Source organism: Nyctereutes procyonoides, unplaced genomic scaffold, assembly GCF_905146905.1.
Source record: "Nyctereutes procyonoides isolate TBG_1078 unplaced genomic scaffold, NYPRO_anot_genome, whole genome shotgun sequence".
Lineage (NCBI taxonomy): Eukaryota > Metazoa > Chordata > Mammalia > Carnivora > Canidae > Nyctereutes > Nyctereutes procyonoides.
The window spans coordinates 90,237,600-90,256,548 of NW_026575125.1; the positions used below are offsets into that span (position 1 = coordinate 90,237,600).

The following is an 18,949-nucleotide window of genomic DNA, read 5'->3' on the forward strand; positions in this document are numbered from 1 at the left end:
AGCAAGACCATGTTATTAACGAAATCACCATGCTGTACATTCAATCTCCAGAACGTATTAATGTTGCATAATTGAAATTTGGTGCCCTTGGTCCAACATCTCCACGTTTTCCCTAAACCCCAACTCCTAAAACCACCATTCTGCGCTCTGCTTCTAGGAGTTGAATTCTTTTATTTATTTTTCTTTAAAGATTTTATTTCCTTATTCATGAATGACACACACACACACACACACAGAGAGAGAGAGAGAGAGAGAGAGAGAGGCAGAGACACAGGCAGAGTGAAAAGCAGGTTCCATGCAGGGAGCCTGACGTGGGACTCGATCCTGGGACCCCAGGATCGCTCCCGGAGCCCAGCCGAGCCGAAGGAAGGCGCCCAACCGCTGAGCCACCCAGGGGTCCCTAGGAGTTGGATTCTTTTAGATTTTACATATAAATGGGATCATGCAGGTTGTCTTTCTGTGTCTGGCTTATTTAATAATTCAAAATAACTTCCTCCAGGTTCATCCAAGTTTTTATAAATGGCATTTCCTAATTTTTAAAGCCCAAATGATATTCCATCATATATATATATATAGATAGATAGATACATACATACATACATACACATATTTAAGTATGTGTATATATATATTCACCACATGGAGCCACTAACCGTGGTGATTTTGTCATAAATGCACTAATGTAACAGACATAATTTAAAGAAAAAAATCCATGGAATTTTACTCTTAACACTGCAGTATAGCAGAGGAACCTGCAGTACCAGGCTCCTCCAGGCTGGGATTCAGCAGCCAAATGATACAGCTCCCTAGAACAAACCTGAAGGGTCCATGGTGCCCTGAGATAGGGCAGAGAACACAAAATCTGCAGTGCTTTATTGCCACTTGCAATCATCAGCAGTAATAGTTAAATTGGGGCTATCTCTGATTTCACCCTCACCCTCTGAAGGCTAGAATTCTACGTGCAGATGCCTCCCAAGACTTCCGTATTTTATCACTGCAGATACAATAAAGCTTCAGTTCTAGAAATGTTTAAAAAGATTTTATTTATTTGACAGAGAGACAGAGGGAGAGAGAGGAGAGGAGAGGAGAGGAGAGGAGAGGAGAGGAGAGGAGAGAGAGAGAAAGCATAAGCAGGGGGAGCTGCAGAGGGAGAGGTAGACGCAGGCTCCCTGCTGAGCGGGGAGCTCCACTGGTTCCATAGGACGCCAAGATCCTGACTTGAGCCAAAGGCAGACGCTTATCCGACTGAGCCACCCAGGTGCCTCTTAAATTATAAAAATACCACCTGTAAAAAGTTATTTTTTAGGCAATCAGAAAACTCTAAATGTAGGCGACTGGGCCATGATTCCAACAGATTGTTGTTGTTTTTAAAGATTTTATTTATATATTCGTGAGAGACACAGGAGAGAGAGAGAGAGAGGAGAGAGAGAGAGAGAGAGAGAGAGAGGCAGAGACACAGACAGAGGGAGAGGCAGGCTCCATGCAGAAAGCCCGATGCGGGACTCGAACCCGGAACCCCGGGATCACGCCCTGGGCCAAAGGCAGACGCTCAACCGCTGAGCCACCCAGGCATCCCTCCAACAGATTGTTGCTGCTATTTCGAGGCTCGGATTGCGCTGTGGTTATGGAGGTGAAGTGTCTAAGTTTTTTGGAAACTCCATACTATAAAGGTGTAGAGATGAAAAGACATACTGTCTTGAGTTTCATTCATTTCTTAAAAGGTTGTTTTTGTTTGGTTGGTTGGTTTTTGCTTTTGTTTGTTAAGTAATCTCGACAGCCAACAGGGGCCTCAAACACACAACCTGGAGATCGAGAGTCCCATGCTCCACTGCCTGAGGCAGCCAGGTGCCCTGCCCTTGAGTTTCTTTTAAATGATCACAGCCAGAAGAGAAGTATGGGCAGAGGAGAGGAAGATGAATGGAAAGAATGGAGGGAGGGACGGAGAAGACAGGAGTAGATGATGGAGGAAGGAAGAAAGGAGGGAGGAAGGGGAGGGGGGAGAGAGAAAAGAGAGAAGAAAGGAGAGAGAAAGGGAAACCATCTTTCCATACTTCCTAAGAATTCTGTGAGGTGATTATCATTATTTTAGTGAACACTGGTAGTAGTAGGAATAGTTGCCCTATTTTCGGTTGGGGAAAAGGCGGCGAGAGACAGTCAGGCCTGCCAGTGTCACATAGTGAGCGGATAGCAGGAAAGCGGAAGGAGTGAAACTGTGCCCTGAAACCAGATGCAAGCGCTCCAAGTCCAGAGCCTGCTTACTTTCCTCAATTCCCTGGTCTTCCCTAGAAGATTTCTTGAGGTGGGAGCGGGTGGTGAGGGGCACCGTCTCCACTCGAGCCCATGCAAGTGCACACGTGACTTAGACAGATGCCACTACACACACAGAATTTTACATTCCAACTGAAGGGGACCTCCGATGTACCTGGTGGACAGCGGTGGCCTCCAAGCAGGGACTCTGGCTCTGGACCTGGGTGCCCACCCCCACTAACCGCAAGGAACTGAACCAAGAACCAGCTGAGAGAATCGCCTCCTAGAAACTCATCCTAAAACACTGCTTCCGCCAGGGCTCCCCCTGGCCCAAAACTCTCTCACTTTAACCATCATCCCAGACATACAAGTTCCAACGCCCTCCTTGAATTCACCACCCCCCACACACCTAACATGTAAACTCTACGTGCCCCTCAGTATTACAGAGTTCTCTGCAGACACCTCTCTAGCTTCCTCTCCAGGTCACACTCCAGAGCCACCCTGGCTGTGTCTGGGTCCCCTGAGATGAGCTGTATGCTTCTTCCCTCCTGGGGCTGCTCCTACTACCCCCTTGCACTGAGGTTCCATGCATGGCCTGCTTAGCATTTGCTTAGCATTTGCGGAACCTGGAGTCCCTCTGAGGTGTAAGGGAAACCCCCACTGCTCCCCAGAAGCCCAGTGTGCTTCTACCCGTGGCTGCGAGGAACAGTCTCTTCAGAGGTTTGTATCCTGCCCCACCTCCACCAAGCTCTGCACCTTGTCAAAGTCACGGACACTCTCTAGGCCTTCGCTGCCTTGGTTAAGAAAAAAAGTATGGCCTCCACCGCCCCCAGCCCCCCAAACCCCCTTCCCTCCTCGGGACGGTGGTAGGATTGAGAGCCAGGCCCTGGGGCACAGTGAGCACTCACAGGAGGTCACCAGCATGAGCAAGCACAGCTAGGTTGGCTCCACAGGTTCTCACAAGCCGCTCAGGAGCGGGGGCGAGGCTCCACGTCCCGCACCTCCGATCATGGTGAGGGCCCAGGTACAGCCTGACCCCACACGGTCCTGACCCCTTCTTAGCTCCAGCATCAGCTCCAGGAGTCTGAGCACTCCCCGTGGGGATTCCCTGTGTGAATCAATGGAAATGGCACAGCTCAGGAGAGCAGGGGCCAGCATGAGCCCCATGCTACAGAGGGGCGGCATGGGACGCATAGAGATGTCAGCTGATTTATTTACCTGGGACACAGACAGAGCCAGTTAGAGGTGGTGGGACTCCCATCAGTCTCTGCTTCCTTCTCTCACGTGGGCTGATGTCTCTCCCCAGCCTGGGAGGGGCACGATGCACAGCGGAGGAGTCTGGACCAGAGATGCTCCCCACGCTGCCTGGCAGAGGGCCCTGTAAACACAGCAGCCAAAGAGGTTTATGGACTGAAGCCTACGGAGGTACAATGAGACCGGGTGGCTCAGCGGGTGGAGCGGGCGGCTCTTGGTCTTGGAGTCACGGGCCCCAGCCCCACACTGGGTGTGGAGAGGACTTCAAAAAAATCAGAAAAACAGAAAGCCCCCCCCCCCCAAAGACAGGTAGGGCAAAGACAGACCTGATAGTCACAGGATAGCGTGCTGTCCTCATTGCCACCTGCCAGTGAGTGACCATCACCTCGCTGCTCTCACGGACCCTCGTTAATGAATAAACACAAATGGACTGAAATCGGAAATGTGCGACGGCAAGGTATGGCCACCGGGAATATGTGATTTTTGTCGTCTCGGTGAGTTCGGCCACACCCTGGTGAGGTAGTTGTTGCTGCTATCCTTTTACAGACGGGGAAACCAGGGTAAAGTGAGAATAAGCAACTCCACAGGTTAGCCAGCTAACAAGGGGTGAGCGAGCCGGGGTGCAGGTTGCAGCCGACTGGCTCCAGAGCCCCCTCCCATGACGCCGGCCCACGGAACCATGACTCGTGGCTGTTTTTGCTGAGGATGATGCTCCATTCCGGTTTTAATATGTGCGACGTGTGAAGAAGGTTAAGTAAACATTTTAATAAGTAAACGCTACCCACAACCGATGCCCAGGTAGGGCGATGTATGGCAAGGCTCACGTGAGTGACTGAAGGAGAGCACCCAGGAGTGAACGCTCCGTGGCGCCCTGAGACAGGAAAGAACCTGCCACGGATATCGTAGGTAGTCGAACACAAAGAGGAGGAAAACCCTTGTAGGTCTCTCACGCAGTAACTGATCTCAAGTCCACAGTTGTGCCTTGGGTCCAGTCGGGCCAAGGGGGCGTGGGGTGGGGTGGGCGCCTGTGGCACCCAACAAGGGGCCAACCTGGGGAGGAAACATTGGGTGCGAGCCAGGAGGAGGCAGTCCTACTGCCATCCCTTACCACCTCTTTGAAAATGAATCGGTCCACAGACCTTTTGTAGTTAGTTTCTTGCCCCTCCTGCAGGAGCACGGGGCAAGGGGCGCGCTTCCATCCCCTTAGGCACAGTTAGTGAGGCACCTAGGGCCCGAGATGCGTTTTAGGAGCCCACAGAAATGAGGCAGCTTCTGATTTCAATTTTTTTTAAGGTTTTTTATTTATTTAAATACACAGAGAGGAGAGAGAGAGAGGCAGAGACACAGGCAGAGGGAGAAGCAGACGCCCTGCAGGGAGCCCGACGTGGGACTCGATCCCGGGTCTCCAGGATCACGCCCTGGGCCGAAGGCGGCGCTAAACCGCTGAGCCACCGGGGCTGCCCAGCTTCTGATTTCAAATGGAGTTGGAGGAGTGAGGCTGTGCGGTAAACGTAGGGTAAGTCAAGTCCGTTGTCCCGCACAGGACCCGTTGTTAGGAGCTATGTTCAAAATTCAGGATATTAACAAAAGTGCTGGGGCATCTGTAAAACAGCTCTGGGGGCAGCCCCGGTGGCTCAGTGGTTTAGCGCTGCCATCGGCCCCGGGGCGCGATCCTGGGGTCCCGGAATCGAGTCCCACGTCGGGCTCCCTGCACGGAGCCTGCTTCTCCCTCTGCCTGTGCCTGTGCCTCCTCTCTCTCCGTATCTCTCATGAATATATAAATAACATCTTTGAAACACACACACACACACACGAAGAAAAACTAAGGGGAGGAGGGAAAGGGGTGGGGGAGAAATGGCGGCAAGAAAGTGGGTGGGTCATCACCCAGATCCCAAGGGTCCCGCCCTAAGGGGACCCTTGCATGCTTGTCTAGAGCATCTGGGCAGAGGCACAGACGCTGAGCCCAAACAGGTTTCAGGATCCATGGTTGCAATGAGAGAAACAAAGGTTTGAGCCAAAGGCCTGGGAAAAACGCAACCAAGCCGGAGCTCGTACAGTTCCAGCAGACCAGGAACGCCCTGAGCGCTGTGCGGGTTCGGAGCCCTGTACTGAGACGGGGCTTCATTACTCAAATTCTAGAGGCGCCGGACATTCTCAAGGCGCAAGCTCGGTTTTCTGTGCATAGTGCGCGTCTGAGCACCAGGCACGCTCAGAAGACCCGAGCCCAAGCTTCTGTTCTCGGGTACCCAGGAGTCTGGGGGGGGGGGGGGGGAGTCTGGCGGGCTCTGACTTGAGGCGCCTCACAGAAAAACCTCCAAGTGGCACCTCGGAGCCCGTGACATTCGTCGGATGCCTATTCCCTGCCTAGTCGCCGCCGCTGGATACGCAGGGCCGGCCCAAGAGACATTCTCCCAAGGCTTCTTCTGCAAGGGCTCCAGAGCTAGGGGGAGGTCTGCCTCTCAGCCGACCCAGATTTGGGGCGCATGAGCCTAGCTGGGACTTGAAGAAGACTCAACCTCTCTCGCTAGGCATCGACCGACGGATGCACTGGGCAAAGAAAGTGCTCCCCACTGGAGCTCTCCCTGCAAGTGCACTGCCCGGGGGGTGCCAAGCCCAGCCGCATGCGCACCTCGGCGAGCCCACCCCGCCCCCCTCCGGAGGGGGTGTATATAGATAGAGAGAGGCCGTCTGCTCAGAAGCAGGGGAACCTGACAACGCGAGGACCGCTCCGTGGGAGCCTGGCAGCACGGCACCTCTCTGCGCCCGACCCACGGATCCAGGAGGACCCTGCGCGGGATCTGCAGGGAACAGCGCGAGGGCTATGGAGCCTCTGAGCCGACGCAGGGACGAAGTCATGGGCTTCCTCGGCCCGGGAGTCGACGAGGGCGGGGAAGAGCCGCAGGGTCGGTGCCGGTTGGGACACGTGCCCCCATCAAGCCCCAGAAACGAAGGTTCCCTGGGCGAGGGGAGCAGGCCCGACGCCCCGCAGATGCTGCTGCCCCTTGCCTCCCGCCTCCCACAGTCTAGGCTCCGATGCCCTGATCTCTCCGTGTGGATTTCCTCCTTTGCAGAAACCCAGCCTGTGGCCATGTCGCTGACCCAGGAGGGAGCGGCGGCCGAGTTCACACCTGACCACGGCAGGGGAGCAGACCAGGTCATGGAGGAAGCTGACGGCGAGGGTGACGGTGACGGCGAGGGTGACGGTCAGGGCCAGCGCGACGGTGACGACGGTCAGGGCCAGCGCGACGGTGACGACGGTCAGGGCCAGCGCGACGGTGACGGTGAAGGCCAGCGCGACGGCGAGGAGGCAATGGGTGACGAGGCCGCGGGATTTCCACTGCCGGCGGGCGACGGGACCCCCCAGGGGCACGGCGACCAGGGCCCAGTGCCAGGGCAGCCGCCCCAGGCCACCGTCCCGTGTCCCCTGCCGGGCAACGGGCAGCAGGCGGGCCAGCGCATCGTCTTCAGCCGCGTGCAGCTGCATGAGCTGGAGAGCGTGTTCCAGCGCACCCAGTACCCCAGCGCGCCTACGCGGTAAGCCGGCTGCCCCGCGGGGCGCCGGGGAGGGGGAGGGCCTGGGACCAGTTATCACCCGTCTCTCTCCTCGAGGCTGAAGTCTAAGCTACCGGCCTCCAGGCGGCGGGGGGCCGGCTGGGCACTCACTCGGGGCTCCGGGCTCGGCCTTGGGCGGTTGGTTGTCTCGGGAGCCCAGCGCTCTGTGGGCGGGGCCAGGGCGGCGACGGCGGAAGTTAAGCCCATGTGCTCCGGCCAGCGCGTCCACCAGCTGGTAACATAAACAAGTCCGGCCGAACGCAGTGGGCGAGAGGCGAGGGGGGGGAGGGCGCAACCGGCTTAGGATCCTGCTAGGGTGGTTTAAAATCCTGATCCCGGCAGCCCGGGTGGCTCAGAGGTTTGGCTCCGCCTTCCGCCCAGGGCGCGATCCTGGAGACCCGGCAAGGAGCCCCACGTGGGCTCCCTGCATGGAGCCCGCTTCTCTCTCTGCCTCTCTCTCTCTCTCTCTCTCTGTGTGTGTGTGTCTCGAATGAATGAATGAATGAATGAATGAATGAATGAATAAAATAAAATCCTGATCAGTCCTCTCGTCCTCAAGTATTTCTGCGCTGATTTCTAAAATCTTATTTGGTTGAAGGAATCTCTACGCCCACCGCAGGGCCCCTGCACCGCCTTGTACATTTTTTTAAAGTAGCTATGTCATATTTTAAAAAGATTTTTATTTATTTAGTCATGAGAGACACAAAGAGAGAGAGAGAGAGACGCAGGGGGAGAAGCAGGCTCCACGCAGGAAGCCTGACGTGGGACTCTATCCTCGGTCTCCAGGATCACAGCCTGGGCTGAAGGCAGGCGCTAAACCGCTGACACACCCGGGCTGCCCGCGTTGTGCATTTTGAAATACTGCAGCTGAAAAACTATCTGGATGAGTGGATATTCTGCATGCCCTGAAATTTTGCTCAAGGTCTTTGAAAATCTTAAAATTAAAAAAAAAAAAAAAGAAAGAAAAGAAAAGAAAAAGGGGGCGCCTGGCTGGCTCAGTCAGTAGAGAACGTGACTCTTGATTTGGGGTGGGAAGTTGGAGCTCCACGCCGGCTGTAGAGATTCTTTGAAAACAAAATCTGAGGGCGCCTGGGTGGCTCGGTGGGTTAGGTTTCTGCCTTCTTCATCTGAGGTCAGGATCCCAGGGTCCTGGGACTGAACCCCAAGTGGGGCTGGCTCCCTGCTCGGCAGGGAGTCTGCTTCTCCCTCTCCTCTGCCCCTGCTCCTGTGCACTTGCTCTCTCTCTCTCTCTCTCTCTCTCACTGTCTCTCAAATACGTAAAATCTTTGAAAAAAATAAAAATTAAATCTAAATAGAAATTAAATCTAAATTTTGCTTGAGGGGAAACTGCCCCAGAAAAGGAAGCCTCAAGCTAGCCATTACAGAGCAGTGTGTGTGGGGGCGTATGGTTTCTGCGGCAGTGCTCGGGGACAGGGGAGGGGGGGATTTAGTGATACCCACACTTTAAACACAACCAAAGAATGAACAGCGGTTTGTGCCATCCCTTAGCACCCAGCAGCAATGTACTCCAACTTGATCATCGCTGAGAGAGAGAGAGAGAGAGAGAGAGAGACAGAGAGAGAGAGAGAGAGAGAGAGAGAGAGAGAGAGAGATGGATGGGCGGCACCTTGTTTTAGGGCTCTAATTTAATCCCATAAAATGGGTAAGAGCAACGACTTAAAGTCCATAGAGGTAGTTCCTCAGGCATTTTTCTTCATTTTCAAGTTGGTAACACTAAAAGACACTGCATCAGAGTATCCTGTGTTCTTGGGGACTGTGCCTCCTTTACCCGCGAGACTTGGCTTTCCTGAAATTCTCTGTCAACTGAATCTCGCTGTAAATCCTGAAATGGTGTGACTTTTCCCAGTGTAGAGACTGGTTCAGAAAAATGCCACTGACATTTCCCCGAAAAAAAAAAAAAAACTTTTTAAAGAGAGGAACAAAATACACTGTATTTTATTTAAATCACCCCCAACTCCACATACTGAATACTTGTGATTTTCTCCCCTCAGCCAGGAGCTTGCAAGATTCATGGATGTGTCTGAAGCCAGAGTGCAGGTCAGTAAACCTCAAAAAAAACAAGGTGGCTGGGAGGCATTCTAAAACCGGCATCAGGACTTGGGCACCGTTGTCCTAGAGAGAGCTTCTCACCTTCCTGGGTTTTTGTTGCCTTTTCTAGATTTGGGAACGGAGTGTTGAACTTTTGGGTCTGGGGAGGGAGGGGGGGGATTGGGGGAAGGCGGAGGGCGGGGGGAACATGGGATACCTAAAGCCCAGGTTTTGGAAATTGCCCGTTTCCAGAGGGAATGTCATTTCCTAAAAGGAATGAAAAAATTAGTATAGTAGGGGATCGCTTATATACAAACCTACATATACGTTTGTATTAACTGTACCTATGTATCCTTTTAGATGTCACTGAATTAGACGAATAATACACATATTTATATAGATTTTTAAATGTAGTATAAATAGGGACGCCTGGGTGGCTCAGCGGTTGAGCTTCTGCCTTTGGCTCAGGGCGTGTGATCCCAGAGTCCTGGGATCGAGTCCCACATGGGGCTCCTGGAATGGAGCCTGCTTCTCCCTGTGCCTGTGTCTCTGCCTCTCTCTCTGTGCGTCTCTCACGAATAAATAAAGAGCATCTTTAAAAACTAACTAAATAAATAGAAAGATAATCACAAGCATAGATCATATACAGTATATGTGCTGTTTTTGTAAGCAATATAGATCTATATACTAACATATACTTTGTATATATTATAAATATGTACTGTAGAAATATATGCAATGTAGTAACATAAATTATAGAATACACAAAGTACATTTAATTTGTAGAATATATGCCTATATATTTATCTAATACAGAATATGTATTTTTTAAAAGATTATTTATTTATTTATTTATGACAGACACAGAGAGAGAGAGAGAGAGAGAGAGAGAGAGAGAGAGAGGCAGAGACACAGGAGGAAGGAGAAGCAGGCTCTATGCCGGGAGCCCGACACGGGACTCGATCCCGGGACTCCAGGATCGTGCCCTGGGCCAAAGGCAGGCGCCAAACCGCTGAGCCACCCAGGGATCCACAGAATATGTATTTGATATGTTAAGTGTACATGTAAAAAATATGCAGGATACCAAAAGCATATTCTTTTCTTTTCCTAAGTATCTCCTTTTTTTTTTTTTGTTCCCCGTATATTTTTTTATTGGAGTTCCTGAGTATCTCCTATAGCCGACAAATACCATAGATATCCATAGGACATCATTGCTATAGCCAACATAAAATACATTTATAGAAGTCATATACAATTCATATAATTATCACCCGTATTGATAGTCATCTGTAACATAGAATTGCCGTATAACCCTTGCATAATAATATAGCCAATAGCGTGTTCCTTACTGTATTAATTACAGATCACATACGGATCAATGGGATCCCTGGGTGGCTCGGCGGTTTGGCGCCTGCCTTTGGCCCAGGCCGTGATCCTGGAGACCCGGGATCGAGTCCCACATCGGGCTCCCTGCATGGAGCCTGCTTCTCCCTCTGCCTATGTCTCTGCCTCTCTCTGTGTCTCTCATGAATGAATAAATAAATAAAATCTTTTTTTTTGAAATTTTTTTTAATTTTTATTTATTTATGATAGTCACAGAGAGAGAGAGGGATCCCTAAATAAATAAGATCTTAAAAAAAAAATACGAATCAATGGTCATGTACTATGAATTGATGTTACTCATTAGCACATCAATATGTTGATATCTTAAGATCATTATGTGGTTCTCTAGAATATAGTCATCATGTATTATTTGATCAGTATAATATGATGGTATATTATGTGGTTCTCTAGAATATAGTCATCATGTATTATTTGATCAGTATAATATGATGGTATATTTATGGAGTTCATATACATATTTATGTATAAATTACTTACAGGTAACTTGGAGACACCAGTAGATATTGTACATAATTTTACATATACATATATATATGTAAATATATATATATTTTAAAAGATTTTATTTATTCACGAAGAAGGCAGAGACGCAGGCAGAGAGAGAAGCAGGCTCCTCGCAGGGAGCCCGATGCGGGACTCGATCCCGGGAGTCCAGGGTCACGCCCTGAGCGGAAGGCACACACGCTCAACCACTGAGCCACCCAGGTGTCCCTATAGGTAATATATTTAGATAGAGCACATTTTATAATACTATATACTTAAACATATGTATTTTATAGAACTGTAAAGAAATCAATGCCCAAAAGCACACATACTCACACAGAGCGCATCTTCTGAACGGGTTATCATTTAGGCGACACTTCATTGTCGGGACACATCCAGATGGAGTCTGAAGTAGAAATCGTTCACATTAATGCACCAAGGAGTTTAATTAGACTAATCTACTGAAAACAAGCATAAGCTCTTTGCATAAGGAGTGAATTGACAAATATTTGGGCATTGGCTTCGGGGAAGATGTCACACCTATGACACAGCAGAGAAGCAAGAACCTAACGTCCAAGTTAAGCTGAGACTTATGGGGAGGGTGTAGCATAAAGTACAACTGCCTAGGCCTCCTGCTATTGGTGTTCACTTTTAATATATGATATTTTTGTTCTAGGATTCACACGAAAGCAATTTTATCTTTCAATTATAAAATTACTGTAATTTAGTTTTAATCTTATTTTTATTTTTTCACTTTATTTTAAAAGTTCAGAAATGTATTTATTTTTACTATTACTGCTTTTAGGCTTTTTGTGCAAGTGCCCGGAACTCCTGCTGTATTTGGTTGTTGTGGTGGTGGTGGTGGTGGTTTTATATGTATGATTTCTTGCTCTAGGATTCAGGTGAAGGGAATTTCATTTTTTTTAAAGAGATTTTATTGATTTATTCCTGACAGACAGACAGAGAGAGGCACAGACACACAGGCAGAAAGGGAGAAGCAGGCTCCATGCAGGGAGCCTGACGTGGGACTCGATCCTGGGTCTCCAGGATCACGCCCTGGGCCGAAGGCGGCGCTAAACCACTGAGCCACTGGGGCTGCCCAGGAATTTCACTTTTTAATGAAAGAAAGAAAGAAAGAAAGAAAGAAAGAAAGAAAGAAAGAAAGAAAGAAAGAAGATCGCATTTAAGAGCTTTAAATTTCATTTACTTAGTTTTAGAGCTACTGCTTTGAAGGGTTTGGTAAAGAGGTGTGGAGAGTGGCAGGGCTACTTCTTCATTTTCTGGAACTCCTGGATGCGTCAGCCTGAAAACACTGCTAGACAGTAGGTTGTGCATTATGGTGGAGATGCCCCGGTGCAACCTTTGAAATCTGTCTAAAAGACAAAAGAAACGGAAACAACAATTTCAAACAGGGTTCCACCAACCTAACAAAGGTGGAGGCCAGTCTAACCAGGTGGAAGCCATCCTAACACAGGTGGAAGCATAAGGCGTGACCTGTGCCTCTTGGACGTGACTCACGTTCCAATTTCTGAAACTACCAAATGCACTGGTGAAGATTCCGTTTGGGAATGTCTGACACCTGTGATTTTTATCGTCCTTTGCTTGTCCTTTTAGGAAGAGATTGTGTGGAATTGGTCACTAGTGGGGACTGGCTCTTAGCTCAGGCCGGGTTCTGCCGGGGGCAACTGGAAAGACTTTGTCCTTGGCTCAGTCAGGGACGGCTCACTTGTGGCTCGATGGATCAAGGGGTGATTGAAACCACAGAAAGCCTAAGTGGAATCAAAGGATAATTTGGGGGAAAAAAGAGAAATAAGAGGGAAAGAATGGAAAAGAAAACTCAGGGTGGGCTTGTTAGCTCTGCCGCATGCACAGGGTCTACTTCTGTGAAGGAAAGGGGCTGCAGAAGTGGACACCGGGAGGCCACCCAGGCAGCCCAGCAAAGCAGGCCCCGGAGAACAGGGGCTGGGCTGGGCTGCGGCGAAGCAGGCGTGGCCAGGGCTGGGGAGGCCCAGGCCCCTCTGCTCTGTCAAGGGGGCCAAGCAAGCTCAGAGAAGACAGACACCCTTGAGTGTGGGTGGGTTGGGGACGCCTGGGTGGCTCAGTGGTTGAGCGGCTGCCTTTGGCCCAGGGCGTGATCCTGAGTCACAGGATCGAGTCCCAAATCAGGTTGCCTGCATGGAGCCTGCTTCTCCCTCTGCCTATGTCTCTGCCTCTCTCTCTCGTGTGTGTGTGTGTGTGTGTGTGTCTCACTAGTAAATAAATAAAATCTTATTAAAAAAAAGTGTGGGTGGGTTGGTTTTCCCCTGCATGGGCTTGCATAATGCTCTCTCAGCGGGGTTCTGAAGGGCAAAGGACCCACAAGAAACAAATGAGGAAAAACACCTAATGTCCTCTTCCCTTTGCAAACTCTACAGCATGGATTTTTGCACAAGTTTTCCCCAGTTTTTTTTTAAGATTATTTATTTATTTATTCACGACAGACAGAGAGAGAGAGAGACAGAGAGAGAGAGAGAGAGAGACAGAGACACAGGCAGAAGGAGAAGCAGGCTCCATGCAGGGAGCCCGACGTGGGAGTCCATCCCAGGTCTCCAGGATCACACCCCGGGCTGAGGGTAGCACTAAACCGCTGTGCCACCGGGGCTGCCCAATTTTCCCCAGTTTTATTAAGACACGTTACATACAGCCTTGTATAAATTTGAGGTGTACAGCATAATGATCTGCCTTACGTATATTGTGAAATGATTACCATGGTAAGTTTAGTTACCATCCATCATGTCCCAGAGAGAGAGATTTAAAAAGGAGAAAGCGAAAAAAGGAAAGCAAACAGTTTGTTCTTTGTGACTAGAAGTCTTGAAATTGAATCTCTAAACTGTCCTATATCCCATAAGGCAGGGCTCAGTATAGTCATCATGTTACTAGTCCTAGTCCTTATTTCTCTTAAAACTGCAAGTTTTTACCTTTTGACCACCCTCAAGGCAGTTTCTGCATCCACCCCTTCTAGTGGTCACAAATCTGATCTGATTTTCTATGAAGTGGTTGGGTTTTTCATTTTTAGATTCCACATACAACTGAGATCATAGAGTGTTTGTGTGAAGACGATTTTTTTTAAACATTGAGAGAGAGAGAGAGAGAGAGAGAGAGAGGCAGAGACACAGGGAGAGGGAGAAGCAGGCGCCTCACAGGGAGCCCGATGCGGGACTCGATCCAGGAACTCCGGGATCACGCCCTGAGCCAAAGACAGACACCCAACCGCTGAGCCACCCAGGCATCCCTGTGTGAAGACGATTTTAACGGATGTCCCCCACCTGCAGTGAGAGTCGTTTTCTGAATCCAGTATTAGAAATATGGAACTACTATCGGTGACTATGTCACGTAGGCTACTTTGCATTTATGTAGATTTGGCCTCCGCTGAACTTGGACCCCCCCAAGATGAGGTCCACAGCACTGGTGTTGTTAGAGTACATTTTCATGCAGCAGGAAGGCCAACCAGGAAGATGGCAGAGGGAAAATGAGTCAACGGAGAGAGTAGAGGCCCCTGGTCTCAAGTGACATTTGCAAATTGGGAATGTCTAATATGAAATACAAAGAAATTCTGTTAAGTAGGATGCAGAGAGTACAGTGGCCTCCAAAGCACAGGTTTCATTTGTAGGGTTCACAGTTGGCAGGTGTCAGAGAGGAGCCATTTTGTGACTCCTCACCGACACGGTGGTTGACGGTCTTCCTAAAATGTCAGTGTCACCTTCTTGCCTTAAGAATACCGTATGATCTTTTTTTTAAAGGATTTTATTTATTTATTAGAGAGAAATGATAAGTAGTGAGAGAGAGCATGAGCAGGGAGGAGAGGGAGAAGCAGGTTCCCTGTGAGCAGGGAGCCCTACACAGGGCTCCACTCCAGGACCCTGAGATCGTGACCTGAGCCGAAGGCAGACGCTCAACTGCCACCGAGGAACCCCAGGAATACCATGTGATTGCACTTATACGTGGAATCATCAGAACAAAAGAAATGAGCAAACAAAGCAGATACCGGCTCAAATGCAGAGGACAAAATCGAGGTTGCCAGAGGGGAGGGGTGGGGGTGGGGGTGGGGGGACAAGCGAAATAAGTGAGGTGGATTAGGAGGTACCAAGGTCAGCTGAAAAAATAAATCAGTCCCGGGGATGAAGAGTATGACGTAAGGAATATAGTCAGTAACACTGTAATCATTTTTTGTATGGCTTTGAAGGGTGGTGACTCCACTTATGGCGGCGAGCCATCCTGTGACGTAGAGAACTGTGGAATCAGTATGTCGTACACCCGAGATGAATACAATATTGTATGTCAATTATCCTTCAGCGAAAAACAGAAACAAGAATAAGGGGTGGGAAGGGGCCCTCCGGGCTGAGTCGAGGGGGTCGAGGCAGCAGGGGTCCTGTCCAGGGTGCTGGAACTGTGGCCAGAGCAGAGTGAGCTGACCGGGTGCTGAGCCCAGGAGAGCCTGGAGCAGGGTACGTCCGGGCTGCAGGCTGCAGAACTGACAACAGCGACAGTGGTGTGCCTCTTCTCCCTCAGCCCGTTGGCTGGGCAACGATTTTAAGGATTTCACTAAATCCGGTCCTAGTTAGTCTAAACATTCACTGCCCCCAACGTCTAAAATACTCAGGTCGCGTCCAGCGCCTCGGCTCCCTTCTGTCCCAGCAAGACAAGCCACGGGCTCCCGGCCCTCCGGGCCCAAGCCTCGCTCACAATACCGTCTTTTCAAGCTAGGGAGAGGTTTCGGAAGATGAAACCTTTAGCCATCCATCCTTAAAGGAAAGCTGTTGTGGAAAGATCCAACGCGTCCCTATGGATGATTTTCTGTACGTGGAAGGTGGGCGTTGTTCCCCTCAGCAGGACTTTTGAATGGCCCTGAGCTTCCCCCACAAGCGGCGTGACACCTGCCTGGTGACTACGGGTGACTTGGACAGCTGGTGGTCAGCTGTGAGGGCACAGACGTCCCAGGTGGAACAGCGGCAGCAGGGCCGGAGCACGGTTCCTCCGCTACACCTGCTGCTGAGAACAGGGGGCAAGGGCAATATGCAGGGTGGGAGGGCAGAGTCAGAGCAGTGAGCTGAGCCAGGGCCTGGCGCGTGGTGGGTGCTGCTGTGTCCGGGTGAGCTGCAGGGAGGCCCGTGTCCCTAACTTCCCTAGGATGTTTTAGCGAGAAGGAAATAGCTTCCCCGGTGCAGGTTCCACCGTGCAGGGCAGAGAGAGAGTGGGCTGCTGTCCCGTATGACATTCAGTGCTCAATGTACTAAACCCATCCTTTCCCTCCCCCCCCCCTCTGATTTTAGGTTTGGTTCAAGAACAGGAGGGCCAAGTGGAGGAGACACCAGAGGGCAGTGAGGTTCAGAACCATGCCCCCCGTGGCCCTGGTCCCCCCCATCATCATTAACTTGGGTGGACCCTGCCGTACCATCCTCATTCAGGAGCCGAATCGCCTATGGGTTCTTCAGGAGCCACTGCTGCTGGGGCCACCTCAGCCGCTCATGCCATCCTTTCCTGTGGTCTTCGTGCCTCCTCTGCCCTGGCTTCCTCCACCTCTCCCTCTGTGCGGCTACCCTCCCGTGGCCCTCCCGTGGCCGGTCCGGCTTTCCTACCATCCCTAGTTCTGCTGTAAGCCCTCTGCCCCGGAAAGGGCCTCCGTGACCGCTTTTTCCCCCACGGGAAATGCGCTTCGCAGCGCATGCGGATTCTGTGTAGCTCACCATCAAGAGCAGCGCGCTACCCGCCGCCTGCTCGGTGTATTCAAGAGAAGTGCACATTCACTGACCCTCCGTTTTAGGGCACTTTCTGTCTCTTCAATAAAGCTGTGAATGAGTTGTCTGCGTATTTATTTCGCGTGTGGGACCGGGTCAGTCCGTGTGACGGCCGGTGCCGTTCATCCAGAAAGGCAAGGGGGTCTGCGTCCGTGCGGCCGCGTCCCTGGAGGCCGGGCCGCGTCCATCAGGAGGCCGGGCCCACCTGTGAGGTTCCCCAAGCGCCCACGGCCCGCCTGCAGGCTCCCGAAGACCCACCCGGGGCCCCGGCCCCCCCTCCTCCCCGCCGCGCCGCAGCCGGACCACAGCGCCCTGCAAGCCCGGGTGGCGGCGGCCTCCAGGGAGGGAGCGGTGGGCTTCCCGGCGGGGCTGAGCCCCAGGCGCGGTGAGGAGCCGAGGCTCCCCCGGGGGCGGGAAAGGGAAACTTCCGAGGGGCTACTCACTGGGCTCTCGGAGAAGCGGCAGCCCCGCGCGCGGCTGGTGCTCTGCAAGCGGCGGCCGGTGCCCGCCCTCGGTGCGGGACACGCGGCGCCAGCCTCCGGGCGGCGGGCGGGCGGGCGGTGCCTGCGCCCGCGAAGGGAACGCGAGCCGAGACCCCCGTCAAGGCCAGCGCCGGGCTCTGCGCCCTCCCTCGCCCCCACTCCCCGGGGGCGGGGGGCCCGGCGGCGCTCGGTCGCCAGCTCCCGGCTGCCCGGCGGCTTTCCGCGAGACCGGTCCCGCGGCCCGTCGTCCTTGCGGGCGGTCCTTCCGAGCCCGCGGCGGAGAAAGGACCCGGGTTTTTGTGCACTCGGACTTGGGGAGCGAGAGGGGTTCCTGCGGAACCCAGGCCGTGTACCTGTTGCCCGACCGGGTTACTTACACTGGCACACACCACCCTTCTGGTTGCCAGGACGACCCCAGCCCTGGGGACGAGTTTTGCCGGTGCACCCAAAATGTCTCCCCCGGTCCCCCAGGTTTGGGCTGTGGTGCCGCCGCGGGTTCTGTGAGCCCAGGCGTCCGGGAGCTCCCGGATCCGAGACCGGGCGGCCCCCTCCTGCGCTCGCCGTGGTTCCAGGGTCTCGCCTCGGGAGGGGAGAAGCATAGCCTTCCTTCGAGGCACCCCCGCCCCCCCGACTCCCGTCCCCCCCCCCTCCGCCCCCCCGCCCCCCGCCCGGCCAGGCCGCCGGCTTTCTGCGTAGCCGGCGCCGTGACTCACCTCCTTCCTCGCTGCAGAGACCTGGTTGGCCTCAGCCCTCAGCTGTGGGGCCCTCGCCCCAATCCTGCATCTCCCTCTCGAGGTGTGTTCTCAGGACCAGTGGGGCACCATCTTCACCTATGACTACACGATCCTTGTGTGGAAATAGCAATTTTTGAAACCACTTCTGGTATGTATCTTGATTGATCTCGTGCTTTTTCTTCTATTTGTGCAATTTAAGTGTCAGTTTATAGAGGGAAACCTGTTTTTTTTTATTTTATCATTTATTTTTATAATTTTAGAGTTAATTTTGATTTTTGTTTATTTTACTTCGTTATATCGTGTATTTTCCCCATTATTTATGTTTATTATTGTCTACTTTTACAATGTATTTTCTATTTTATCATTGTTTTTATGTAATTTATTATTTTATTTTAATTTATATGTATTATGTTCTTTGTTTTTATCTATAAAAATTTAATTGAAATGTACTTGACTTAAAATAGTATATTAATAATTTCAGATGTACGACGTAGTGATTCGACAATTATATGTATTTGGAATTGCTCACCATGTACGTGTAGTTAATCATCTGTTAACATAGAATGTTATTATTTTTTCATTAATTATATTCCCTGTGCAATACTTTGCATTTGGAAGACGTATTTATTTTCTACTTGAATTTTGCACTGTTTAATTCTCTTCAGCTATTTTGCCCATCCCCCCCTCCCTTTTGGCAACCTCGTTTGTTCTCTATATTTTTGATTATCTTTCTGGTTTTTTGTTGCTTTGTTGTTTAGATTCCACTTATTAGTAAAATAATGTATTATTTATTTCTCTGACATCACATAGCATAGTACCTCCTGGGTCTATCTTCGTTACCAGTAACGGTAAGGTTTCATTCTTCAGTATGGCTGAGTAAAATATTCCATTGTGTCTATATACCACATCTTTTTTATCCAGTCTTCCTTGGGTGGACGTGTAGGTTGATTCTATATCTTTGCTATTGTAG

General features: G+C 51.1%; 1 protein-coding gene across 3 annotated transcripts; it reads right to left on the reverse strand.

Annotated features, from left to right (window-relative positions):
• Positions 1–8,977: 8,977 nt before the first annotated feature.
• Positions 8,978–18,121, reverse strand: LOC129517814 (uncharacterized). 3 transcript variants are annotated; one of them, XM_055337956.1, is made up of 4 exons: positions 17,207–18,121; positions 11,326–11,395; positions 9,320–9,369; positions 8,978–9,228 (listed from the first exon to the last, which is right to left on the reverse strand). In XM_055337956.1, the coding sequence occupies exons 1-2, from the start codon at positions 17,842–17,844 to the stop codon at positions 11,368–11,370; spliced, it is 666 nt and encodes a 221-aa protein (XP_055193931.1). In that variant the 5' UTR covers positions 17,845–18,121; the 3' UTR covers positions 8,978–9,228; positions 9,320–9,369; positions 11,326–11,367. The 3 variants fall into 3 exon arrangements, with proteins under 3 accessions (XP_055193931.1, XP_055193929.1, XP_055193930.1); XM_055337954.1 differs by adding an exon at positions 12,197–12,362 and having other exon boundaries at positions 8,978–9,369; XM_055337955.1 differs by having other exon boundaries at positions 8,978–9,369.
• Between the last annotated feature and the right edge of the window lie 828 nt (positions 18,122–18,949).